Below are 27,812 nucleotides of genomic sequence, written 5' to 3' on the forward strand. Positions count from 1 at the left end.
AGAGACTATTTTTAGATTCTCGAGAATAGAATAGCTGAAATTTGGGCAACAAAGGAATTTTCATACTATGTTCGAGTATGCTATGGACAATCTTAATTCTGAAAGAAGATTAAAGGTTTTTTGTCTAAAGAAGCTAGCTTCTATACATTTATTTGAACAGAAGGATAGAACCACAATACTTGTCTTGTTTAACTCCTATTGCCCTATCCATTTCAACCAGCCTTTATTCTGATCATTTAGCTATTATTCATGCACCTTTAGATATGTTTTAGTCTAGATATTGAAACAAGGTAACATGAGGCAGTGATTGATTAAATCCCAAAACCATCATGTTTTTCAATATTTTTCCTCCCTCTAGTTCGAGCTGGGTTGTTTTCCTCTAATTGGCTCATTACTCAGTGAAAATAGGGCAGTGTTTATCGGAAGATCGAGTGCATCTTCTCATCGACGTTTAACGCGTTTAGTTTCTATTTCCGACTCAACGGGTTGCCAACTCCTCCTCCAGTCTTACCTTGAATCGTCTCACGTTCCGGTGAAGAACGGTCTCTAGGTGATCGAATTGAAGGAGGATGACGGGATTTCGGAATTGGCAACTGATAAATACTTGAGCAAAGTTAAAACCCTAATTTGGAAAACCCTGCAACTCTCAAATGCCAAATTCTCGAACACGGTGAGAGAGAGCGAGAGAGAGTTCGAAGGGTCTTGTTCGTCCGGGCAGTAGTATGTCTCCGCCTGGAGCAATATCGTGGGTTGTATTCGTGGATAATCTAAGTAGGCGAGTGCATAGAAATGTATTATGGGAGCGTTTTAGTCATTATGGTAAGGTGATTAAGGTGTTCATTCCATTTGTTAATAGGAGACCTTATTACAAGGATAGTACGTTTGCCTTTGTGCATTTTGCTTGCAAAGATGATATGCATCTAGCAATTGAAAAGATGAACAACGCATCGGTCGATGGGAGGAGAATATTGGTGTCGATTGCCAAATATCAGAAGAAAAGTATACCGAGGAGCCTCAAACATACTAGTGGGCCGAGGTCTACAGATGCTGGTGTAGATGGGATGCTCAGGGAACTACCATCATCTCAAGTGGCAGGTTCTGGAAAGATGGAGATGATGAATAAGTTTCGCAATGGAAGGTCATATAAGGAGATGGTTGTGGGTGCAAAAGAAGTTGAGGGCCAGAAAGCGGGGAGTTTTGGAGCTAAGAAAGAGGTGAAGAAGAAGTTGGAAGTCTTTATTCCAATGGAGGATAGATCATGGCTGAGATCGTCGTTAACTGGTATTTGTAAGCCACTATTCGAAGTTGAGTTTGTGCAAAGGGCGCTAAGGACTGAAGGAATCAATGTAAAAGTGATTCAATGGGGTTATGCAAAAAAAGCTTGTCTGGTAGTTTTCCAGACTGTTGAGGAGAAAGTCGCAACGATGGAAAACAAATGGGAGATCTTGTCCTTCTGGTTCGAGAGGTTGGAGCAAGTTATGGAAGAAGAGGGGGTGCCATTGCCTTATTGTGCAGTTTCTTTGATTGGAGTTCCTCTGAATTGTTGGTCAGTTCCTTTCTTCACAAGCTTGGCGTCGAGATGGGGCAAGCTAGTTAAGATACAGGAACAAACTGCTAACAGAGTGGATTGTAGAGTAGCTTATATGTTATTGAGGGTTGAAAGTCCCTTTGATATTCCTCCCCATGTCATTATAAATACGTATGGAAGGTCATTCATGATTAAGATTAAGGTGGAAGGTAGTGATGAGTTTTTTCCGGAGTTAGAGGATATGGCTGAAGATGACGGAACAGTGGCTTCTCGTGAGGGGATTTCGCCGGTCTGGAGCCAGAAGGATGTCCAGCAGGGAAAGGATGAGCAGTGGGGAGATCAGTCTGTGTCAGACTCTCAGGACAGGGTTGAAGCATGGGTACGGGGAGATGAAAAAGGGGTTGATACGGTTATCGATGGAAATTTGAATTTAATTGAAGGGACTAAACATTTGTTGGCTAATGACTTTTGTTCTGCGGAGGTAACAGCAGTAGGTGATGGGACCAGTCAACAGAGATTGTCAGAGGATTTTAATGAAGAAAGAGAAAATAAAAGATCTGTGGAAGAAGTCAACTTGGGCCAGGATAAGGGTGTACAAGATAATGGGCTTAATACCAGCTTGGTCAGAAGTCAAACGAATGGGCCTGTTCAAGGGTTATTAAGGTCGAATACTGTTCGTATCCAATCTGCAGAAATGGCAATTGGTGAGCAATCTGCGGTAAATTTGCAGAATCAGATTATGTCACCGGTGAGGCGTCGGCATTCTGGGAGAAGTGCGTCGGTAAGTAATATTGAAAGAGGTTTTTATAAGAATGTCTATTCTAGGAGGTGGGAAGTTAAGAGTTGCAATGGCAAGGACTTAGCTTCCTTTGCAGAGAAGGAGAATGAGGGGGTGGCAGAGGCATTGGAGTGTTGGAATGTGTCCAAATTGTTGGGGGTGAAATTTAAAGGAGGAGAGGAAGCTTTTATGGCTAAGATGGCTAAGATGGTTCCGTTGGTGAAGGAAAGTAATTCGAAGGAGAGTCAGTAGTTGTAGCTGAGTTGCAAGGTTATGATATACTATGGATGGTTGAGTGGTCGATGATGTCTTGGAATGTAAGGGGTTTGGGTAGGAGAGTGAAAGCTCGAGCTATTAGGAGGTTTGTGGATGTTAAAAAACCTACAATTCTATTCTTGCAAGAGTCCAAATTGGAGGTTGTCAGTCATGTGTTAGTGAGGAAAATGGGGGGGAAATTACTTACTGGATCGGCTGTAGCCCCTTCCATAGGTTCTGCTGGTGGATTAATAACATTGTGGAATCAGAAGGAATTTGTGATGGAAGAGGTAGCCCTGTTTAGCAGATTTATAGCTTTAAAAGGAACAATGGTGGGACTACCAGGAAGTTACTGTTTCATTAATGTGTATGGCCCTAGTTTGGACGCAGAGAAAGAGGCATTTTTCAGGGAACTATTATCCTTTTTGGGTAATGTGGAATGTCCAGTTTGCATAGGAGGAGATTTCAATGTAGTTTTGTCACAGGAGGAGAAAGAAGGAGGAGTTGTGAATTCGGTGACCATGAATATTTTCAGGGACTTTGTGAGTAAGGCTAATCTGCTAGATTTGCCTTTGTCGGGTGGTCGGTTTACTTGGTGTAATAACAGGGAACTTCCTACGTTTGAGAGGTTGGATCGTTTTTTGGTGGATCAGAGATTAGTCAGCTTGTTCCCGAAGCTAAGTCAGTCACTACAGGCAAGGTCAGTTTCTGATCATAATATTGTGATGCTGGAGAACAAGGATTGCAATTGGGGCCGGAAGCCGTTTAGGTTGTTTAACTATGTTATGGAGGAGGAGGGTTTTACCGAGATGATGGGTAAGGAGCTGGATATTATTTGCAAAGAGGAAAAGGGGAAGTCCATGTCTATGGTGTTTAGGAGGGTGAAGGGCGTGATAATGAGATGGTCTGGGAGGGGTTATTTCGAATTGCCTGGAAAAATTAAAAAGTTGGAGGGAAGAATTCATGAAATGGAGTTGGATATGCAACAAGGCCTTCCCACGGTGACAATGAGGTCAATAATTGAAGCAAAGAGGGAGTTATGGGACCTTCAAAAGAAAGAGGAATCGATTTGGTTGCAAAAATCGAGACTGAAATGGCGATTGGAGGGTGATAAGAACACAAAATTCTTCCACCAAACTGCTTCAGTTAGAGGGAGAAACAATGGTATTAAGTCACTTTTGGTGGGGAATGAAGTCATAGAAGATCCTATCTCAATTAGAAATTCTGTAGTCGAGTTTTTCAATGGTCTGTTTTCTCAGGAAAATTCGTTGGAGGCTGAGGATATAAATCTGGAATTTCGAAGATTATCGGAAGAGCAGAGGTTAGCACTTGAAAAGCCATTTTCGGAAGAAGAAGTTTGGAGAGCAATTGCTGATTCGGATAGTAACAAAGCTCCTGGCCCGGATGGCTTGAATTTAGGCTTTTTCAAGAAATTCTGGTCTAGTTTGAAAGAGGATATTATGCTGTTTTTTAAGGATTTTTTCGAGGGGAAGGAGTGGGATCTAGAGGTGAATCATTCTTATATTTCTCTTATTCCTAAGAAGATTAACCCGGAGGGGATGGGGGATTTTAGGCCTATTAGCCTTGTGGGAGGGCTATACAAAATTTTGTCAAAGGTCCTGGCTAGGAGGTTCAGTTTATGCATTAATGACATTATTAGTCCGTCCCAATTTGCTTTTATCCGAGGGAGGAGCATTCTGGACTGCTCCTTCATAGCGAATGAAGGAATCGACTTTTGGAGGAAGAAAGGGTTGAAGGGGGTGGTTTTTAAGGTGGATTTTCAGAGAGCATACGATTCAGTTGATTGGGGAATTTTGTTGAAAATTTTGGGTAAAATGGGGTTTGGCGAAAAATGGCGTTCTTGGATGTTTCAGTGTATGTCGACTGCTTCAGTTTCTGTCTTACTGAATGGGACTCCTACTGAGAAAATTCATACAAAAAGAGGTCTTAGACAGGGATGTTCGTTATCACCCTTGTTGTTTAATTTGGGTGGTGAATTGCTTCATTTGATGTTAACTAAAGCAGTGGACTTGGGACTGTTTTCGGGTTTTGAGTTGGGAGCCAATGATCGTATATTCAAGCTATCGCACTTACAATTTGCGGATGATCTTATTATTTTTTCAAAGGCTTCAATTCGGGATCTGAAGAATGTTAGAAGGGTGCTTTTGATTTACGAGATATTGGTGGGGTTGAAGATTAATCTAGTCAAGAGCAAAATTTACGGAATCAATATTGAGGAGGATGTGATTGTTGACTGGTCTAAGGAAATTGGTTGCTCAGTGGGTAAATTTCCAGCAGAGTATTTAGGCTTGCCTCTGGGGACTAGGAGAAATTCTGTTGCAATGTGGGAGCCAATAGTGCAGAATTTTTATAATAGGCTGTCGGGCTGGAAGGTAAATTCTCTAGCATTAGCAGGGAGGGTGTGTTGATCAAATCTGTTTTGTGCTCTCTTCCCACTTATTTCCTATCTTTATTTCGAATTCCATTAGCGGTGCTGCAAAAATTAAACTCTATAATGGCAACATTTTTATGGGGGGGGTCGAATGATAAAAGAAACATTCATTGGGTGAATTGGGGTTTGGTCAGCAAGCCGAGAAGGTTGGGGGGTCTAGGGATCCCGAACTTAGCTATTCTGAATAGAGCATTGTTGGGTAAATGGGTTTGGAAGTTTGCCTCTGAAAAGGATTCTTGGTGGAAGAGAGTAGTCTGTTGTGTTAACAATTTGGACCCGAACTCCAAAAAGGTTGAGAGTTCTTTGACTGCTCGTGCCTCTTGGATTTGGAGAGGAGTGATAAATAACTTCTTTTCTAATGATGGATTTGGTGTCTGCTTTAGGAGAAATTTGAGGTGGAAAACTGGAAATGGCCATTCTGTGGCTTTTGGAATGATGCTTGGTTGGGTGAAGTCCCCTCAAAGATTTGTTCCCCAGATTGTATACTCTTTCGACGAATAAAGAGGGGAAAGTAGTGGAATTTAGGGAGAGTAATGCTGCAGGCTGGGTGTGGGATATTCAATTCAGGAGAAATCTGGTGGATTGGGAGGTTGACCAATGGTTGCATCTGATTTCTTTGTTGAACAACTCCTCTTTGTCGCATGATGAGGAAGACTGTTGGATTTGGTTCGGGAATGGAGAGGGCTGTTACTCTACTAATTCATGTATCAAGAGTTTCTTTGACTCGGATGGTTTTGAGGGGAATCAGGATTTTTGGGACAGAAATGTTTGGGTAGGGATAGCACCTCCCCGTGTTGAAACCTTTTTATGGCAAGTAGTTCATATGAGAGTGGCGGTTAAGGCAGAATTGTTAAAGCGCGGAGTGGCTGGAATTGAAGATCCCTTATGCCCGTTGTGTGGCAGATTTGGTGAATCTGTTCCCCATCTCTTTCTGCATTGTGAGGTTGCTTGGGGACTGTGGGTCAGATTTTTGAATTTGTGGGATGTTGATTGGGTGATTCCTAGTAAACCTTTAGAGTGCATCACACAGTGGGACGAGCTTCTTCCGAATTCTATTATTTGGAAAGTCATTCCAAGGGCAGTCTTGTGGACGGTCTGGAAAATTAGGAATGAAGTCATTTTTAAGAAAGGGAAGTTAGATGTGGTGTTGTTGTTCTTTATTGCTCGGTTTAGAATAGTTTCTTGGTTTGCTGCTAGTTTTGATTCGCATATTCCTTTTGATTCTCTGGTGGGTGATTTAACACTTGCAGATTCAATGGTCAGCCACAAAGTAAGATCCAAGCCTTCGTGCTGGGTTCCTCCTCCAGTTGGGTTCATAAAGATTAATGTTGATGGAGCAATGGTGAAGGGGTGGAGCAAAGGAGGTATAGGAGGCCTGATTAGGGACAGCAGTGGTAAGTTGAGTCATTGGTTTGCTGAAAATGTTGGGGGAGGTCCCCCGATTATGGCTGAACTTCTGGCGATTAAGAGGGGGTTGGGCTTGCTTATTGATTCAGGTGGGGTATGTAACCAGAAGATAATTTTAGAATCGGATTCATCCAACGCGCTGAAGTGGATCAAAAATCCGGAACTAAGCACCCCTTTATTCCAACCTTTGGTGAAGGAGATAGTCTCTACTATGGAAGGGTTGGACATTTCGTTAAGGCTTATCTTGAGGGCTGCTAATTGGGAAGCGGACAGATTAGCTAAGGATGGTATAGGTTGATTTGCTTTCTTAGTAGTTGGGGAGTTAGTATGTTTGTTTCACTTTGTTCTGCAGTTTTTGGTTAATAGTCTTATGGTATTAGTGACTACGTTGTCCAGCTGATAGTGGTCTTTAAGTCTTATGTGTTTTGGGAATTGTTGGTTGCTGTAAGGGCTGGATATGTACTATTTCTACTGTTTAATATAACTATAGGCGCTCTTTTCCTCCTTTCAAGGCCCTTCATGTTACTTTCATAACATGGAGGGTAAAATAAAGGGGGTTTTTATGAGGCCTCATCTTCTATCAAAAAAAAAAGGTAACATGAGGCATTACTTGAACAGGACATATACGCAAATAAGATGTAAATGAAATAGAACAACAGAAAAATAAGTTCCTGTACCCGAAAAACAGATTTGAAGCCAATGCCTTTCTTCCCTATGTAGCCAGAACATCCTTTTTTTGTCGAGCTTCCAACATCACAAAGTGCTCTGATGTTCTCAGCGGAAAAGCCTAGTTCATTATTTAAAACAACTATACCCGACTCTTGAAGAATAAAAGTTAGAGTCGGTTCCTCACTTTCAGAGTAAACATTGTCATCCGCATTTTGAACCTGAAACAACATGTAATTAGTTAGATGCAGTAAAATAGTTTACCATTTAGCAACAGTGCTTCAGCAAAAAGTTAATAGTCCCACTTTCTCATAGAAATAATCCCAATTTCTAAAGCAACAAAACACAATGCCATTAACAGTTAACCATTAAAAAGATGTTCAGTAAAATTCAATACTTCCTCTACGGATAATGAGGGATCCCCATTTCTATTTCTGGATGTCCCGAAAGTAGTTTCCACTACAAAAGGTGAAGGCTGATTGTCTACCTTGCAACAAAATCCTTCAATTCTTTTTACTTGGAGCAAAGAAAATAAAAAATCACTCTCTTATAGTTAGAAAGGTTATAATGCTTGCTAACTTTTTTCAAAGTAGACAGGTATTTGGGATGGAGTACAACCAAGCATATAGAAATTGCACTTAGAAGTATACCAAACATCACATGACAAACCCCCCCCCCCCCAAAAAAAAAAAAAAGAAAGAAAGAAAGAAAGAAAGATGTTCTAAGCACTTAAAAAATAAGAAGCAAATTTTGCAAATTCAACTGCAAGTATTGAAGACATTAAAACAGGAAAAACACAAAAATATGATGATGCTCCAGCGGGCCCAGAGTAACAAGGAAGATCACAGGAGAAAATGCAAAGGTTAGCCAAGAGAAGGCAACATATTCTTTCCATCTAAAACAAGAACACAACCCCATTGGTTGTCCTCATGGAAAATAATCAGGACCTTTAAGAATACACATACACCAGATGGAATATCTGAATATAGATTTTTCCTCATTTCTAAGCATATATGGAGCAGAATGTTTCCTTCTTTTTAATATAGAAATTAAGTCCAACAATCAAATATTAATCCATTTGAGCAGTCATGCTTTGCAAAATTGAAAAACAAAAATCTAACTTACAAGCTCAAGAATAAAATGCGAGTCCCGAGAGTACAACTCCTGAGAAAGACAATGTAGTGCTCTCCCCAAGCGAGCATGTTGCTTCTTCAACATGCTACTCTCCATACCTGAAAGAGTTGGATCCAGACCAAACTCATCTCGCCTGATTGACTCAATAACCAGGGCTGCATCTCTCTGTTCATCAACTTCAGATGATTGTTCTTGTTTCTTATTGGCTCTTTTCTCAGCAGAAACTTCTTCACCACTAATCATGTCACAAACTTCAGGTTCCTTGTCTGTCCTATCAGATGCTATCGATTCTTTCTCAGCATAGGAACACTTATCTATGGCATTTTGCAAAGTGTTTGATCTATTTTTTAAGTCAGACATGTCGGTTGTCATTTCTAATCCCTCATATGAAGGAAACCTGTTACTTGTATCAGTAGAGAAAAATACGTGGTAATCCTGTATCCACTCCACTATACCAAGTGAAAAGCCTAATTCATGTAGCATAACGCTCTGACTCAGATCGTTGCATTCACTCGAAATAGCTGAGGGCCAATCTTTAATTACCGCTCGCATCCCATGAAGTAATATATCAGCTGCACAACCATGAAATTCTGAAGGTAGATAACATAGACAATCAAGGAAAAACCTTGAAGCATGAGATGCGGCTTTATTCACTTTGATTGAGTTCACCTGTAATCCATTACCCAAATTGCCAATAGAAACATCTTCCAAAAATTTTGGCCTAAATGATGCTTTTCCATTCATAATAGAATTCTGATAATCATCTACTCCAATGTTCTCAATATGGTTCTTCAAAAGGACTTCAAAAGCCATCTGTGCATGGTGTTTAAGAAGGGCTAAAGGAAGGTGCTTTATTCCTCCAGTTAGGGAACACAAAGACAGCAGCATCAAAGCTGTTTCAAAGGCAGATCCCTTAAGAGCAGCTTCCAAAAATGAATCAACAGTGGCCGAATGATTAATACGAACAACTTTCCCTTCTTTAGTCACCAAGCACAATAACTCTTTTGCACTCGCTTCGTTCAACAACCACACTATAAGAGAACCAAAAGTGGGAGCAAATAAGACATCCCAGTGTGACCATGAATATAAATCTGACAGCATTGGGGCCCTAAGCAAAACAGCCATTGCATCCCTGGAAGCAGCTGATTTAATCTTCCTAACATTCTGGAAAGAAGTTTCAGATGAATAGTTCTCGCCATAGGCCAATGAATCTCCATTATGGCACATTCCCAACAATGATGCTGAAAATATAACACATTTGGAACTTGCATCATTCTTAGACTTCTCCACAACTTGAAGAAAATCGTCCATAGAATCATTTTCCTTAACTTTGAGATCGATTAATGGATATTGCTTCATAAGAAGTGTATTAATAACCTCCTTGGAAATAATTTGATTGTCCTGTAAATTATATGAAGCTTGTGACATGAAAACAATCAGCAGATGCTGGAGAAAGCAAACCTCTAAAGGAGACTTTTCACATGTTTCGTCAGCCAAGAGTTTCTGCAATTCAATAGGTAATGAAGAAGCATGTCGTTCTAGAAACATGAAAAAGTCTCCAAGACCAAGGGACATGAATTCCTTAACATAAAATTGCTCGGCCAACCACAATTGACAGTTAAACAGCTTCCTGAGAAAAACAATCTTTTGTTCTTTAAGTGATTTACCAACTTCATGATTAAGCTTAAAATAAGCATTAATTTTCTCAAAAACATCTTCCACTGTGACACCTGCAAATACAGTAAACTGTGTCAGTTATATCAAATAAGGACTGATGCATGTCTGAAGAGAAGAACCAAAGGACTGATGAAAGCAACAAACTATTTTTGAACAAAACAGACTTATAAAAAATAATAATAATATATATGACTACCATATGGTTATTGCATCAGTGAATTACCACTCAGACACAAAAATCTAAGCCATAGCAGGTCAAAAGGTACTGAATTAATAATAAACAAGGAGAAACAAAAAGGATGATATCATACAAGAACCTTTTTCCTTTTTTTGGGGGGGAAATCGAATCAATAAAGAAAAGACTACTTACAGTCCACGCTTGCGGGGACCAGTGCGCCCTCCTTACTCGGTTCAACATCAATGCTTTCATGTTCAGAATATGTATCAGATGTGTTGGTTAATTCAAATTTTCCGACAGCTTGAATACTATCATAGATACTATCCCACATCCCTTTTTTGATAGACGTCACCTGCAATATTGAGAAAAAGAAAAGAGTTTTACCAGAATCTTAGATCTCAAAATAATTTGTCACAATAAACATACCTAACAGATGGCAGCAATCCATTAATAGACTGGAACAGTCCTGGCACACTGAAGGAACTAGGACTGTTGTGCCAACTAAGAAGAGCAAGGCACAGAGAAGAGACTCATACTTGGCATTTGGTATGAGTTGATCTTTTTTTTTTTTGATAGAAGTTGGAGGTCTCATTAAAAACTCCCTTCGTATTCGTCCACACACTAAGAAGTATGTTAACGAACATTGGAAGGAAGAAAAGAGTACCTCATAGTTTATTAATAATAATACCCAATACATAAGAAGACACGGAATATCCTCCTATGGTGATATACACCATTACAACAAACACCTTAAACTCTCACATCCTCAACCAAAAACCACAATCGACAAATACCCTATTTCTAAGTAATAAACAGGGAACCCTAAACAGCATTAATCTTAGATTACCTAGAATGATTAGATCACTACCTTGCAAGGTGCTTTAAATTCCATCCAAAAGGGTGGATATGTTTTGTCATGAGAGAAAGTGATCTTCAAAATCATTTTAGGGCCAATTTACTATCAAGGTGGTTCCCAGAAAAATTCAGTTGTCTCCTAGTTTTTGTTTTTATAAGCAAATATCCACTTTTTAGTCATTTTATACAAGAAAAATTATGCAACCCTTAACCGTGAATATGACATTAACTATGAATTATACTCATTAGAACTGGTTAGTGGTTAATAGCTTATAATTTCTCATATAACAATGAATTCTTAGTTTTCAAATTGTTCATTCAATAAAAATAGCAAATTTAGCTTCCTTCTAAATTATCTTATCCTTTATTCACTAGTGATCAAATAAACAAGGTAACTAGATTACCATGGTGATCTTAAAGTGATACCAAAGCAAAATATATCATAGATACAAGCCATAGCAAAATCAAGGCACCCAAGAAACTGATTAGATATGAAAATACTAAAGTATTTAGAAAATTGACAATGTCTGCAGAATGTATCATAAAACTAAAGCATTATCATGACTAACTAAAAGTCCCCACCCGGTTAAAATCTAGCAATGAGGTCCCCAAACTTCCTCCACCAGCAAGAAGTTACATGTCTTTTTTTTTATAGAAGTAGGAGGTCTCATTAAAACCCCCCTTCATAGTTGTCCCATACCACAAGGGAAAGGAACAAATAGCGGAAGGAGGAAATGAGTACCTCTGATTTATTAAAAGCCCAAAGAAAGACACCATTCCTTGTACGATACCAAAACTACAGCCCTCTAATACAATTAGAACACCCAGAAGTGCCCTATAATTCACCCAATCCCTTCTTTAGCTAATTTGTCAGCCTCCCAGTTAATACATCTAGGAATCAGCCTAAGGATTATCTCCCTAATCTTTACGAGGGTCTCTATTTCCTTGAATATATTGATAAAACAGGTAGGGACAGGAGTAGACAAATTTATCCAATCCACTATAATTTTACAGTCACTTTCCACTATCAATCTACCCTTAGTTGCCCAAATAGAGGAGAAGAAGAAGTCAATGCATTTACTAATCGCCTTCAATTCAGCCATCAGGGGAGGACCAAGGCCGATGTGTTCTGAAAAGGAGTCTAGAGTGACACTATAAGTGTCTCTTAAAATGCCCCCAATACCCCCAGCCATCCAATCCTTCCTTATTGCACCATCAACATTCAGTTTGTAATGGTGTATATCACTGTTTGAGGGTATTACGTGTCTTCATATGTACTGGATGTTTTATTTAATGAATTATGAGGTACTCTTTTCTTCCTTCCAATGTTCGTTAACATACTTGTTAGTGTGTGGATGAATACGAAGGGAGTTTTTAACGAGACTTCCAACTTATATAAAAAAAACATTCAGTTTGTAAAAATCCATCGGTGGAGGGAGCCATCTATGCAGTGGCCCACACTCAACCCCTTTGATTAGGAGCTTGTCTGCTAGGGAGGGGTCACCAATCAACAAGAAGTTACATGTCGACAACACTATCATTCTCTTACTCATGCAAAACATATAATCTGACCTCTTTTGCCTATTGAGTATACAGCTCATACTATTAGAAAAATGGGCCAAGGCACACTTGATAACTTTTTTAGTAAAATGAAGATTATTACAGCTAAAACTAATATTTATACCAAGATCCCTATCACTTGAGCTTGCTTGTGCAAACTACTTCCAAGGTGTACACCATGGGTATTAAAGGTAAATGCCTCAATTGAAGGGGTTGAAGAAGCCTTTACTAAGTAGGGATGCAACTTAGCACCAAGGTAAATGTATTAACTGTACAAAAATAGATTTTTCCCAGGAAAAGGTAAACAAGGAGTCAGATTTATTTTACAATTGAAATAAACAATATTATGCAATATGAGCATGCTCTTCAAGTTACCAAGTAAAAGTTAACCAAAAAAAGGATAACAAGAGAATTAGAGCAGCTTTTACTAGATTCTGTAGGAATATGTCACAAACAAATTATTGCAATCAGCTAAGCACATTAGACTTACAGCAACATTTAGTAATCCGATAAATGGAAAAGAAGAAAGCATTGGCTTCATTTTCTTCCTCTTTCGAGCTGTTGAGTGGTAAAAGCAAAGCATTCTTTGTAGAACCTATAAATAAATCCGAATTGAAAATGAATGTCATTATCCAAGTTTGATTAAAAATAAAGAAGAAAAACCTCAATCTCCAAATCATACAGTTAACATTCAAAACAAGAAACAAGTACTCATAAGCATTGACAAGGCTTGGAACACGGTGCAACTGTTGAAATTCTAAGATTATAAACAAAATTATTAAAACTCTTGATCCTGAATTCATGTATCTAAATATATAGTTGAAACCTAATATTATAAAGTGAAAGAAGTGAGGAACTGCAAATAAGTGACAAAGTTGAAATGAAGAGCGGCAGTCCTCATACATGCAATTAGAAAATTCAGAAGATTGAAGTGCAAGGTATATAAATCTTCTACAACAGGTATAACTTCTTTTTTGATGATTTCTGAGATATAACTTGAATGGTGGGAAATTTTTCTAATTTTAAGAGGCAAAACTAATACGGAGCTTTACATTGAGAAGACATGAAAACTGGCATGGCTAATTACAATCAACACCACTTGCAATTCAAAGCTTTGCAGCAGAGAAGCATGAAAATATAACAAACATGGCAAGTTCTATAGCTAGGGCCAAAAGATCAATTTAGATGATCTCCATAAATATTTCAAGGTTGATAACTTTATGCAAGGAGTGGTAGTTCAAAATAGTTACTGGACTGAAAGATATTAAACAGAAGAAACACTATGTGAAATCTCTAATTAAGAGTTTCATGGATAAAAGGACAAGTACAACACAAGTCAAGGAAACACGATAGACATGCATCAGTGCGCCAGAGACCCTCTTCTTTCAAACAATCACATCACTCGGTCTTTAACATCACATAGTGATGCATGTTAAAGTACAATTTATTTTAGCCCTCTTTATCCTCTCTCTAGAGAAGAGGCACTATTTTTTTTTGATAGAAGAGGGAGACCTCATTAAAAAAAACCTTCATACTCAACGAAATATGCTATTTCGTAAAGCATTGGAAGGAGGAAAAGGGTGTCTCAACATTTTATTGAACAACCATGTACTATAAATAGAAGAGACACTATTTAAGTTTTAATCCTATCTAGCTCTTTCCATGTCCCTAAACCTATAATCTGTGGTTTCAATCCTACCACGCAATACATCTAGGCAGATCCTTTAGAAAGAGTGCAGATTCCTCATGATAAGAAAACTAATTGTATTGGGAAGGGGACAAAAGTAAACCATTAAATTTTTTAGAGTGAACTAACCTCTTCCATTGTGTGCTCCCTACATGCCTCCTTCCAAGTTGTAACGAATGTCTTCATCAAGTTATCAGAAAGCAAAATATCAGCTTCATTCAAATTACTAAGCTCTTCGGCCTGATTTCCATTTTCTTTTGGAATAGCAGCTTGCTTGAGCCTATCTCTTCTGCTTAGCTTAGGTGGTCTAGAGACAGAAGGACTGGGACTATCAATTTTTCTTTTGCGTTTGTATGGTCCAGTGCAGTTATTATGCTTTGAGCTAGCAGTATTAGGAGACAGTTTATTCATTCTCTCTTTCAATCCCAGCCTTATCAACTCTTCTGTTGCAGAGGGATAAGGACAACGACTAACTCTATCAGAGCTACTAATAACTTCTGATGGCAACTCAGAGTCGCTGTCTTCACCGTTGCTATTCCTTTCATTTTCATGAGCACGGTCATTGGCCTCTTCCTCCTCTGAGCTTGATGAATCAAATCGTATATGCTTGCCACAAAAATCCTTGTGGAGTGACATAAATGATTCAACTTGCTTTGATATGTTCATATATCGTTCTTTTAGCTTCAGCCCCTTGCAATGTTTTTTTACCTTCAACCCCTTCGGGCATTTCTTTACCTCAAAATCTTTCTTTCTCTCAGCCTTCTTGATAAAACTGGTATACATCCTATGGTCAAAACAGTAACAATTTCAGTATCCTACAATATCAGATTTTTCTTACCAAATTAGGATGTGATCACTGAATGTATTGATTCTTTTAATTGGTTTACGAATATGACACTTTAAGATGATGCAATAGGCAGTCAAAAGTTTACTTCAAAAGATAACATGTTCAGATGCATGGCTTTAATAGTTAATACTCAATTAAGCCTTGGATCAAAAATTATAGGATATTAGATAGAAACTTAGAAAGTGCAGAGAAACAAACCATGTAACAAATAAGGATATCGTACAGAAAGTAACATAAAGTTAACCATGTAAGGTATAACAAAATTATAAGATGCCTTATAGAGAGCACAAAAAAACAAATGATGAAAGTAACATAAAAGCTTTTAACTTCACAAGTATAAATGCTGGAAAGTGCAATAGCTTCCTACACTTTGAAGATAGACCAACTCCATTCCAGTTAAGGACTAAAAGATAAATTATTTCATACTATATTAATGAAAATTTTACCAGTGATTATCTAAAATGTGCTTATAAGAAAAAAAACAAAGATATTGGACGTTGTAATCTATAAGCAGCATATACTGGCTTGCGACAAAAGACAGAATAAGCCACAATTTTCAGAAACTGTTCTATGGAGTTCTCAGGTTTCTGATGGTGCATCAGAATTTTCCTACTTAAAGTTAGTAAAAAGATATGGAATACATACGCCAAGCTCTGAATACACACACCAAGCTCTTCCTTGCTCATGGCAGCTTGCTTTTCAGCAACAAAATCAAGAAATTCATCAATAAGAATTTCCTGACTATTATGACTTTCCATGTATTCATGGAGGTGAGCAATTACGTCTTCACTTGTTATTTGAAAAACTTCTGTACAATTAGAGTTCAGAGAAAAGTAACGCAGGACAAGCGGATGACAAACCAAAGGGCCCAGCTCCAGCTTCTCATACATCCTAACATCCTCGTTCTTGCATATTTCCATCTCCAGTTCATACAATGTAGTAATCTTTCGTACTCCAACAAAACATTGGATAAATGCATTTACCTAAAAGATAGACAGAAGAAAGCAAGAAATTTAAAATAAATAAAAAAGGAATGAAGGAAATAAGCATCACGTTTCAAACAATAATTTGGCCTTTATTTGGCATCCTGCATCAATAAAAAGGGGACAGCAGAAAATTTCAATCTGTCTGCTATACATGGAAAGCTCCTTTTAATGCGGCTAGAGAAGTATCCCCTGTCTGTCCCTTTGAAAGGAGAAACTAAGAAACACTTGGTTAACGAAGTTTATAGTCCCATGCAATTCCAACTTTCTATAGTGAAATATCAACCCTTAGAAGTTAAAAACTAAATCTTAAAATGGCATTAAGGCTTTGTTTAGTCATCGCCCTGCTACTTACTTTTCTAGAGTTGCTTGTTGCTAGTAATTAAAAAAAATAGTAAGCAAGATCTAAACTGATTAAAGATGGAGGAAAATGACCGAAAAAGTAAAATGTAATACCCTTCTAGCATTACTGTTCTTCTTCTTTTCTTTTTGAAGGAGAAGGGGGAGAGGTTGCCTGGGATTGAACCCAGGACCTAGCATAACTGTTCTTATACAAAGAAAATCATCCATTCTCCAAAGATTTATTAACACCGTATGTTTTGATTCTTCAGAAGTACTATTTGCTTTGTGGTTCAAACATACCTTCTATATCTCTCTTTGAGAAGTATGATTGAACCCTCATCTTCTAAAAAGCATTATCAGCAACAATACACAAAGTATCCAATTGTCCCTATTCTATCAAAGGATTTCAACATTCATATAGCCAATAAATTTGCATTAAAAAAAAGCATGCACATAAAAGATATATAATCTATGTATTGTAACTACCCTTCCTTCAATGGTCATAAGCTTTTGAAATGACGGAATCCCCTGCATATACAATCCCAACGAGCTCCAAGAGTCAGCCCGCAGTGCCACCAAGGCTGCCTGTGAAACTTTCCATGCCGTAACACTGTTTCTAGAAGCAATAAGCTCTTGCCACGCCTGGTTCACGGCCCGATTAGCTCTTTCGTGAACTTCCCTCGGTACTTGGCCAGAGGTGGCGCCGCCTCTCTGATTGTGAAGCTGGCTTTGGCTGCTGCTGGAACTATTGAAAAACTGTTGTGGCGGTTGTTGGGTTGGTATGTTAGGGTTTTGCGGAAGGGAATAAGTAATAGGGTTTTGGAAGAAGAAATTGTCGGGGTTTTGTTGCAGAGCAAAGTTTGGCTGGGGTTGGAGGAATTGGAGGACGTTGGGGTGTTGGACAGCGAAATTCGGATTTTGAGGTCTGAATGGGGGCTGAGACGGGGGATAGCCGCCATGGGGGCGGAAGGGAGGGTGGCTGCGCATATTGAAAGATAAGAAACTAGTAGGTTTTTGGGAGCTTTTAGCACTGTCAGCTCCGTTTTTTGTGATTATACCGATTATATTAATGAATTTTGATTTTAACTTAATTAAACCATTAAACTTTTAAATTTTAAAGTATGGTTACGTGAGTAAAATGATGTTGTTTTGACATAACTATCGATATCTATAATGATATTATTTAACCACTAAACTTTATAGGTGAATTGATTTTGTTAATAAATTTTAAAAAAAATTACTTTTTGGTATTAAACTTTTTCATCCATCGTCGACAACCAATCATTGTATGTCATTAGTCTTTTTTGCGACAAGATTGATACTTAAACATTTGTATTTCAATATTTTTCTTCTCCTTCTCTTAAGGTTTTTCACGAAAATTATCCAAAATCAATGAAAATCCGTATAAAAGTCCAACGTGCTAATATTCATATCTTTTCCGATAGTCGTCCGATGAGATCAGTTTTGATGTATGTTATTCGTCTTCTCGAAATAATACTTCTATTCGTTCGAATTCTCAAACAAACACCCAAGATCCATAAAAAAATATATATTTATTTGTTTAATTTCATTGATTTTGAGTAAGTTTCATGGAAAACTAATCCTAAGAAAAAAAATGAGTGCAATGTGAACGTTTTCATAACAATCCTATCACGAAAGATAATCAAGGACTATTACTCATGTGTATTCATATGGTCCTTAGTCATATATTTGGTATATAAACTTTAGGATTTATATTATTTTGATTTTAAAACAGTGTCACGGAGTTCTATTTTATATAAATGTTTTATAATTTTTATTAATGTCTTATTTTGATAATGATTGTGTTTTGAAATAAACATACAAAAATAATTTAAAATTTGAAGGTTGCTTCGACAACCCAATATAAAATCTCCAGCGCATCTGACGGTGATCGAGTTTAGGGTGTTACATTTGATTCTTCTAACATAATCATTGGTCTCAAATGCTACCATCATGATTTATTAGTTGAAGGCATCGATAGAGATCATGGAGATGGATACTTTTGAAATAATTGTGATGGCTCTTTGGGCTATTTGAAATGCTCAAATTGTCAGCATCATTAACTACAAGACTAAGCCGGATCAAAATATTGTCACTATCATTTTAACATTTAAAGATTATATTTAAGATTAAATTATGAAAACTCTCAAATCATACATAATGTTGTAATTAAGAGAATTAATATTTTATAGTGATGAAATTCAATAAAATTTCATAAAACACAAATTTCCCCTAAGAAATAAAACATATAAGATTAAGAATAGCAAGTACATTAGGCAATTGAAAGAGGTTCAGTAAAAGTAAACCAAACCATGTGAAAGTTATGAGTTGACAAGACTCGGTTTCTACATATTTAAATCCACAGATAAAATTCCAACTTGTAAAGAACAAAACCAATGAAAAACATGCCAAGAGAGATTTATAAATCCTTTTCATAAGATAGAAACAAGATTTAATTTTCAAAGTTAAAGAATCCCAAAAAAGGGATTGTTGATAGCAGAGTTGAGCTCGGATCCAGCTGAGTTGAGAACTTGCATGTCAACCTTGTTTCTTGAGAGAAACAAGAACTGTCCTTCGACTTTCTCAAATCCACAAAGCTCCAAGAACTCCACTCCTCCTTTCAGAGATCCAACTCTATCCTGTCATACAAATACAACTTGAATCACGAGACGTGACCAGATTCCTTGTCTGCCATGCCGTGTGTAAGGGTTCTTTTGTTTCCTCCATGTAAAGTTAGATGGCGGACAAAAAGAACGTATAATATAAATGGAATTGATGATCCGTATTAGTACATAAACTATAAGATATTTGTGTATTCCTATCATATTCATATAGTTTCGGGGAAGTTTTAATCATATAGGGAAGCGTTAACCAGTGTCTGAATTTATTCCCGGGGCCAGTTCGGCATAGTATCAACAAGCACATAATATACTACAGATATACACCTTGAACAAGTCCAATTCAGCTATATTCACAGCTCAAATTCTATGTCAGCCAATCTATATGAATAAATGGATAATCCAAGCCTGTTTATATTATCTTTAGTAACTCTACATTTTTTTTCTTTACTAAATTTGTTGAGCATTGGTAACTTAATATATTTTTTAAGGTTTACACCATAATAACATTATAATTACAAAACTGGGCAAGCCAGCCGTAGGCCATGAATATAGGAGTTAAAGCCTAGCTCATTTTTGGCTTATACAAAAAAACTTTTGTGAAATTAATACTATATATAAGAATAATCATATGCATTTACTTCGGAATAGGGCTCTCATGGGCAAATGGGTTTGGAAGTTTGGTAATGAGAAGGATTCTTGGTGGAAGGCTACGATCTGTTCTAAGTATAATGTTGATAGGAGGTCAATTGTTCTAGATGCTAATTTGCCTTCCAATACGTCGTGGATGTGGGAAGGCATATTAAAAAACTATCGGTTGAATGACTCTTTTGGGATATGTTTTCGAAATAACCTAGTGCTTCAGGTAGGAAAAGGAGATTCAATAAGGTTTTGGCATGACTCTTGGGCTAGTAACCATCCCTTGAAGACACAATTTTCAAGAATATTTGCTTTGTCGGCTGGGATTGTGGCTGATTTTGGGTGTGTTTGTAATGGGGAGTGGGTGTGGGATGTTCAACTGAGGAGAGATTTATTGGACAGGGAATTTGATCAATGGTTGCAAATGATGGTACTATTGGATAATTTTCGTCCTTGTTTGACAGGAGAAGATTACTTTGCTTGGAAAGGAAATGGGGATGGCGTGTTTTCGGTAAGTCTTGTAACAAAAATTTTTCAAGATTATCTGAGCCAGATGTCGCCTGGTCGGAGATTGTGTGGAAGGGGTTAGTTCCACCTAAAGTGGAGGTTTTTCTGTGGCAAATTATTCATCAGAAGTTGGCTGTTAAATATGTTTTACTGAGCAGAGGTGTCAAAGGTATCGAGAATCCATATTGTGTGTTTTGTGGAGTGGAACCTGAGTCGGTGAGCCACTTATTCTTTTCTTGTGACCTGGTCTGGGATATTTGGGTAAAATTCTTACGGTTGTGGAATGTCTGTTCAGTACTACCCAATAATCCTAAAGGGTTCTTGCTTTCTTGGGTGGAATTGAGACCTAACTCGGATATTTGGAATTTTCTACCGGGAGCAGTTTTGTGTACTGTCTGGATTTGCAGGAATCAGATTGTGTTTCAGAATGGCAAGATGGATAAAGCTAATCTATTCTTTTTGGTGAGGTATAGGGTGGCATCTTGGTTCTTGGCTAAATACAAGAACATATCTATCCAAGTTGACAGCCTTATGGGTGATTTAACCTTAGCGGATGTGCATCGTTCCCCTACTAAGTTGCGGTTGCCAAAAATGAAGTGGTGTCCGCCTCCTTCGGGTCATTTTAAGATGAATATTGATGGGGCTGTTACGTTTGATTGGAGAAGAAGCGGTATTGGAGGTGTTCTTAAGGATGCTCATAATAAGCAGTTAGTTTCATTCTCGAGAGCGACAGGTCCGTGCACTCCGATTATGGCTGAGATTTCTGCAATTAAAGCAGGGTTAGAATTGTTTTTTGATTCAGTTTGGAGGGATAAGGGGATTCTGATTTTGGAAAGTGATTCTTCTCTGGCTCTGAAATGGATCAACAACCCGGATCAATGCCCGGTTCTCTATGTTGATTTGATCAGAGAAATCCAGAAAACTGTTATGCAGTTTAGTGTTCTGACTAGGCATATTAGCAGATGTTCTAATGGGGAAGCTGCTTGTTTAGCTAAATCTGGAATAGGTTAATGAGTGTTGAGGTTGTGGTTTTGTGGGTTTGGGTTACTGGGTTGTTGTAATGAAGGTCTTGGTATTGTGTGTTTCGTTTCGGTTGTAATTCTTATGTTTGGTAATAAATTATGGGCACCCTTTTCCCCCTTCCAATGATTATTGTGTTTCTAAACACAATAACTAAGGAGGAGGTTTTTAATGGGGCCTAATTCCTATAAAAAAAAAGTTGAATTTATTACCTGGAAAGTTTGATTATTGAGTCTAATTTTTCTGAATTTCTCCTCATCCGGATTCCTGGCCACGTTTCCGATATACGTCAGAAGCGTCTGGAATGCTTTCTTCACTTTGGCATCATCATCCTTATCCAAATAAGAAAAGAAAAGAAAATGTTAGACCACAAAAATGATCTGCGGCTCCAATGTGCAACACGTAAGATGGGAAATTTTTAGTATTTGACATGGAATAAAAATCCACACCAGTCAAGGAACTGGTGGCCTGTCCGGTCCAGAAGGTAAGAACTAGGAACTAGATGAACATTGAACCCCTTGAGAACCAGGCCAAACAGTAAAAAAAAGCCAATAATAAATATACTGAACCAGTAAAAAATCAAGTTGAGCTGAGTTGTTAGAGTTTCTATTCAAATTTAATTGTAATTATTTAAAATATTATGGTACATATTGATTCCAATTTAAACGACTTTCTCTAACCAAATAAGATATATATATATAATATATATATATATAGTTCTTCATATTTTTTTCACATATGTAAGATTTGTAATGTTATTTAATAAATAATAAATTGAATACCATATAAAATTAAAAATATATCTATAATGTTATTTTTTAAAGAAAATATTTTGAGGACAAAATGTTGATGGTTGTATAAACGAGTCAATGAATTGATGAGAAGAAAAAAAATGCAAAAAATTGTAGTTGAAGGAACAAATTGAATAGAATGCAAAGTTGAAGGACTAAATTGAAAAAAGAGAAGAAAGTTGTTGTTATTAAAGGAATTGGAGTTACATAAGTATACTATAGTGATAGAGGAGCATGTGGTCAAAACATACTTAAAACGAAGGAGGAATTGAAGAAACAAGGAAATCATGCAAAGTTGAGGGACTAAATTGAAAAAAGGAGAAACTTTATTGTCAAAAAGATGAATTAAAGCTACATTTGTATTCTACAATGATTTAGGAGCATGTGGTTCAAATTTGGTTAAAACGAAGGAGGAACTGAAGAAACAAGGAAATTAGGGACCAAATCGCAAAACAGTAAATTACTTGGCTAAAGACCAAAACGATGTTTAAATTTTCGGTTTTTTGGTTATTAAAACTTTAAAAATCTCAACTCGAACTTAAAATTTGAGTTGACTCGAATAACTTGAATTTTGGGGAAAAAACCAATTTTTTTCGAGTCGAATCGAATTTTACGCACCAATACTCATGTATGAATATGTGCCGAACATCAATACTGGATACAAGTACTTGAAGAAAAATGATGAGCAACATAGGTAATTACAAGAGGACAACATAAATTGATATTAAAAGACTGAATCCTACACCAAGAAAAGCAAAAAAAAAAGCTATGTTTAGAGGAACAAAGAATCTATATGGCTCCAACTTTTTTTTTTTGAAGAACTCATATCTGATGCATAACCATGAGTATGAAGATCTTCCAAATACATGAAAAAACTTGGAGAAAGTTAAACATACTCATATTAGACGCATTATTTTATATAACGGTCACACCTGAGTTTTGAACAAAATAGCAGAAAAGTACTAGTATTGGAGAATATCTCGTCTAATGGACAAGAGAATATGGCCATCAAGGGGTATAGAATATTTGATTGAAAACTAAACCTATATGCATTTATACTTGGAATGTTGCCTTGTAAGGGAGACACCATGCTATTCTACTACCAGGCCTAAACATCATTAATGACGATGGTGCATGGTGCTTGAAAGTCGTCAATCTAAAAGATAATACTGATAATATTTGGGATACCATAAGATGCTTTAAAGCACAGACACTTCTATCAGGGTAGTGTTTAAGTTTGGATATGGATGACGGAATGCATGTCAGGCAAACAAAGACGTGCAAAAAATAAAAACAAAACTAAATTCAAATATGACCAAAATATTGTCAAGGCACGAGTAGAAACATCTGAATATGGATGGACATGCCCGGACACATGATGGTGTTTTGCTTTTCTTTTTTGCATTATTCCCAAATATGGAATTAACAAACGGCAATTTGATTCTAATAGAATTTTTAGGATTCAAGTTTTCAAATTCAGTCACTTTAAAAACTTAAAAAACTATTTGCATGTTAATGCTTAATTAGAAAGCACCAATTTTACAATTAGTAATTTAGGTTTTTTTTAATTGTCTTTTACCATATCTATGTCCTAATTTTCAAAAAAAATGTCTCTATGTTTGTGTCGTGTTGTACTCATGTCTATGATTCCTAGTTAAGATGATAATAGTTATTTTTTTTTATAAAAGTAGGTCTCATTAAAAAACCCCTTCATAATTAACCCTTTTCAAGAGGAAAGGATCAACTAGCGGAAGGAGGAAAAGAGCACCTCATTTTATTGATATAAAATTCTGACATCCATACACTTTCACATTACAATAGAAAAAGACTATCCCCTGATAACAAGTAGTTATCAAGATTAAAGTTTTATTTACCTTGTGATTTTGCTTGAGAGATCGCAAACATTCACGCATTTGCTCTGCCTTTGTGGCAGGCCTAACTGGCAATGCACTCTGCAATACAGAAACAGAGTTGTACTAAAATCTTGGATTACGGCAATAATTACTCTTCAGTAAGGCTATTACCTTTTTCTCCTCCACGACAGGCGCAGAAGGTTTCAGTGCTGCTGAAGGCTCCTCGGGTGGCAGCCCTAGCCTCCGCCTTCTCTCTGCCTGTGAGACATATTTAACTTTGTTTACCAGACCTAAATAGTGGAAGGAAGTAATGATAATGCCACAAAATAAAGATAGCAACATAGACATATTCTGGTAGCTGCTTAATGTGGTCAAGTTGTTAACATTGTTGGATAATTTATGTTACTCCAACTCTTCATTTCTCTTGAAGTAACTATGTCAAACAACCGTCTCCATTACATATCCAAACATAGACACGAGGATATAACCACCTAAAGACCTTTGAAATACATGAAAAAACTTATTAAAAGAGGGACCATATCCATTCTGGACATGCTCGCGTCGAGAGTAACATAGTGGATAAAGTGATTAATAGTGTTGGACAAAAAGGAAATGTGAAAAGAAAAAATTAGAACCTTGTCTTCTTCCAATTTCTGACGAATCTTTTCCCTTGCTCGTTTCTCTTCCTCTTTTTCAGCTTTCCGCAGGGCCATCAAACTGTGAAAGCAAAAATAAATGAAAAAATAACTGTTATCATCTGATCAAAGTTTGATCAAATCATTGAAACAGGAGGGAAAAGAATACAAAATATAGTCTCGAACACAAACCGTTTTCTCTCATTTTCTTCTTCAATACGTTTTGCTTCCAACAACTCCTTGCCCACTCGAATCCTCTCCTGAAACAATGGTAAACTTTGTCACACAAATAGAAAATGATCTATGATGCGAAAATCATGTTACAGCAAGCTTCAGGAAAGAAATTGATAGTGAAAAATTCTAAAATTACTCCATGAAAAAATGTGATATTTTTTTCACAATGAAAAACATCATGGGTGATGGTATAGGAAACAGCTTTAAGAACTAGTTATAGAATAATGTAAGCATGCATGTATGTATGGTCACGAAAATTATAACACCTTTTCCTTTTCTCTTTCCATCCTCTTCTCCTCTTCTTCTTTCTTTTTCCGAGCCCGCTCTCTGTTATTTACAAAAAAGATGAATATGAAACAGGAGAAAAATGTCACAACTAACATACAAGTCAATATAACAACTTGAAATATATCTGAAATGTGTAGCAGTCCTTCACCAGAAGACAGGCTAGAACTTTCAAACTTTCACAATATAAGAGAGAGAGAGAGACCCAAAATAAACTTTTCGCCACATAAAACAGAACATCAGGAGCTAGGCAGAATGGTCAAGGTTTTTACGAAAAGTGGAAACTATGTTGCTCCGACTCTTCATATTTATTTAAGTATTTGCATCGGACGCATATCTAGACATGGGTACAAGGATATTCCCTCTACGAATCCTCAAAATACATGGAAAAACTTAGTAAAAAAACTTAAACACACCCTTGTTGGACACTCACATCCAAGTCCCAGCAGTAAAATAGGTGGAAAACAATGGCAAATGCTTCAATCACCAATGACTAAACTATGCATTCGATTTTAGTACCGAAGAATGCAACTTGATAAGCTGTACCTTAGCTCTTGTGCTTTGAGCTTCATCTCTTCCGGTGTAAGAGAAGGTTTCGGTGCCTCAGCATTTTTATTGACAGATACCTGAAAAGACAATGCACGTGAAAGTCCATATAAATACTAGGAAATGTCTTGCACAAATCAGGGTGACTATAGGCAAGTTTTAGGGTGAAACCCAGCCCACTCCTACCTAATAGAACTAGCTTATTTATGTACTTATGGGATCTGTAATGTACAGGGTGCAAAGATAATATACCATGGGCATCTCATCTATGTCTGGATCAGCCTCATGTTCAACTACCCAGTTCACGGCAGCCTCAAGACTTGTATTACCTGCAGAAGGGAAACCCAACGTTTACACAATAACAAACATCCCATAAGCTTGAACCTTTATCAGTATTGTCTGAAAGTTTTTATGAACATATTTTTATTTCCGTATTTGTACTTTTAGCATCAAAATCAAGAATGCTAATCGCAGAAAAGAAGAAAAGAAAAAATGTAAAGTTGCCCGTATTCATCTTTTGAAATTCAGAGAGAGAAAGATAGAGACACTTTTAAAAACTAATTGTATGCAAAGAAACATGTTGTATTATGGAGTTAATTTTTTAAATTGAGATGAAGCACTGGCAAATTTCACCACCAGGCAATTACATCCAAGAACAAAAGTAATAATATATAAAACCTCGCAGGAAAAAGAGAATAAAGAAAAAAAAATGTAAACTAAGCACTTCTGAATTTAAATGACCAAACCAGAAAAATGGAGAGCACGTGTTGCTCGTGCAGTAGGGAAACCCATCGCTTCCAGTTCTTCAAGCAGTTTTTTGTCAACCTCTGGCACAACTATCTCTATCAAAACAAAGGAAAACAAAACAATTATTCATAATGACAAATACACATTTAAATATACACGCATTTATAACATATACAATAGCGAAGAAGGCACTTATTGTCCAGCAGAACTTGGCAGGAAGAGTTGCAGTAAGATAGCCCCCGCAGAATTTAGAATAACATATTTAGCAATTATTCCCAAACCCCCAGAAGCAAAAAAGAGGAGAAAGGAATTATGTCATCAAACCATTGCAAATTTACCTTCAGACTGATTGGTTTTGCTGGTGCTACCTGCATCAACAGCCTCCTCTGAGTCCATAGCTACCTTTGGGACCTCCAAACTGATTGGTTTTGCTGCCTCCAAAGTCTTATCTACAAACTCGGTATGCCCTGTTCGTTTTGTATGCAAATCGCTTTCCTTCAAGATGAAACAAGAGTAAAGCTCCAATTATAATCATGTGTAAATGTAAAACCAACTGCACTACTTTGTTTGCCAGAAAAAGAAAAAAAAACGAAATGCATCATAGAGTTCTAATCCATTTCAGATTTTGTTTTCAAAACATAACATTGACCTTAAAAGATAAAAACGTTGATTTAACCAAAAATCCCGCAAAATCAAGTTCATGGAAGAAAAAATAACCTTTCATGTTTATAAACAAAGAAACATACAAAAACTTCACAATGTTGTCAGCTTCTCCACAACCAAAGCCCCAAAAATTCACCAAATCCTTTATATAAACATCCACTTTCTGACATCAAACCTTCAACTTTCCCCTAATCCAAGAAATCCCATGTTTTCAAACTAAAACAAATCCAGCACAAAAAAATCAAATCAAGAGAGATGTTAACCGGTGCCTAAAGGCATTGGCTGAAGTGATATATATTGAAAGAAAATTGCAATTAACAGATTACTTTTCTTAAATTCGGTAAAATTAACATATTAAATAATCCTTAACCCACGCGTATAAGTGTCGGATAAGCATTAACTTTTAAGTTAGATTAAAAAAAAATCAATTTAAACCTAATTCAATGCAAACTTGCAATTCCAACCCAAATCAGCAGAAAAGTCCAAAAACCCAATATAAGATTAACATTTTAAACCCAATCCAATGGGAAAAAAAGTATAACAAAAAGGGTCAAATAAAACCCTAATGGAATTGAAGTAAAAGCGGATGTTATACTGTTTTGGATCGGCATGGTTTGCCACAAGCGGAGCAAACAAGATTGAGAACGGCTTCAGTGGACTCGGAGAAGTTGGAATGGGAAGTGAGTTCGGCATGTTCCTGGGCTTCCTCCACCGATTTCAACAGTGCCCCACAGTCCCCACACTTCAAAGATACCCCCGCCATTGATGGATTTTTGAGGGATCAAAGCTCTTCAGATTCTTGACCCTTCCCCCAAGTCTATAGATGAAAAATATAAAAATAACAAAAACGTAAAGCGTTTGGGATCTTCGAATTGCCCCTGTTGGTCAGGTATACGGGTGCGCC

At 37.1% G+C, this 27,812-nt stretch overlaps 2 protein-coding genes and 1 long non-coding RNA gene across 3 annotated transcripts in view; 1 reads left to right on the top strand and 2 right to left on the bottom strand.

Moving 5' to 3' along the window:
• The window catches only part of LOC120138764 (protein NO VEIN-like), a 37,812-nt gene extending 20,452 nt beyond the window's left edge, over positions 1-17,360 (bottom strand). The window contains exons 1-7 of the mRNA XM_039154171.1: positions 16,836-17,360; positions 15,670-16,007; positions 14,307-14,961; positions 12,981-13,085; positions 10,268-10,427; positions 8,212-9,950; positions 7,098-7,307 (exon numbers count right to left, since the gene is read on the bottom strand). Coding sequence (XP_039010102.1) covers positions 7,098-7,307; positions 8,212-9,950; positions 10,268-10,427; positions 12,981-13,085; positions 14,307-14,961; positions 15,670-16,007; positions 16,836-17,336 — 3,708 coding nt within the window. The 5' untranslated portion in view covers positions 17,337-17,360. The remainder of the gene's footprint in view (positions 1-7,097; positions 7,308-8,211; positions 9,951-10,267; positions 10,428-12,980; positions 13,086-14,306; positions 14,962-15,669; positions 16,008-16,835) is intronic.
• LOC120138766 lies at positions 90-18,918 on the top strand. Its single transcript, XR_005517557.1, has 3 exons — positions 90-115; positions 18,547-18,561; positions 18,814-18,918. It is a non-coding gene; the product is annotated as an uncharacterized LOC120138766 (long non-coding RNA).
• Positions 18,799-27,812, bottom strand: LOC120138765 (chromatin assembly factor 1 subunit A-B). The gene is made up of 12 exons (XM_039154172.1): positions 27,504-27,812; positions 26,584-26,740; positions 26,245-26,340; positions 25,751-25,827; positions 25,499-25,578; positions 24,934-24,994; positions 24,626-24,693; positions 24,434-24,515; positions 23,970-24,056; positions 23,820-23,897; positions 21,367-21,486; positions 18,799-19,009 (listed from the first exon to the last, which is right to left on the bottom strand). Exons 1-12 carry the CDS (start codon positions 27,669-27,671, stop codon positions 18,836-18,838), a joined length of 1,248 nt encoding a protein of 415 aa, XP_039010103.1. The 5' UTR covers positions 27,672-27,812; the 3' UTR covers positions 18,799-18,835.

The sequence above is a fragment of the Hibiscus syriacus genome, unplaced genomic scaffold, assembly GCF_006381635.1.
Source record: "Hibiscus syriacus cultivar Baekdansim isolate YM2019G1 unplaced genomic scaffold, ASM638163v2 tig00110705_pilon, whole genome shotgun sequence".
Lineage (NCBI taxonomy): Eukaryota > Viridiplantae > Streptophyta > Magnoliopsida > Malvales > Malvaceae > Hibiscus > Hibiscus syriacus.

Coding starts and splice junctions, on each gene's coding strand:
- LOC120138765 (XM_039154172.1), bottom strand. CDS start 27,671: ATGGCGGGGGTATCTTTGAAGTGTGGGGACTGTGGGGCACTGTTGAAA. Junction 25,579..25,750: donor ACATAGATGAGATGCCCATG/GTATATTATCTT, acceptor TTGTCTTTTCAG/GTATCTGTCAATAAAAATGC. Junction 23,898..23,969: donor CTGTCGTGGAGGAGAAAAAG/GTAATAGCCTTA, acceptor TCTGTATTGCAG/AGTGCATTGCCAGTTAGGCC.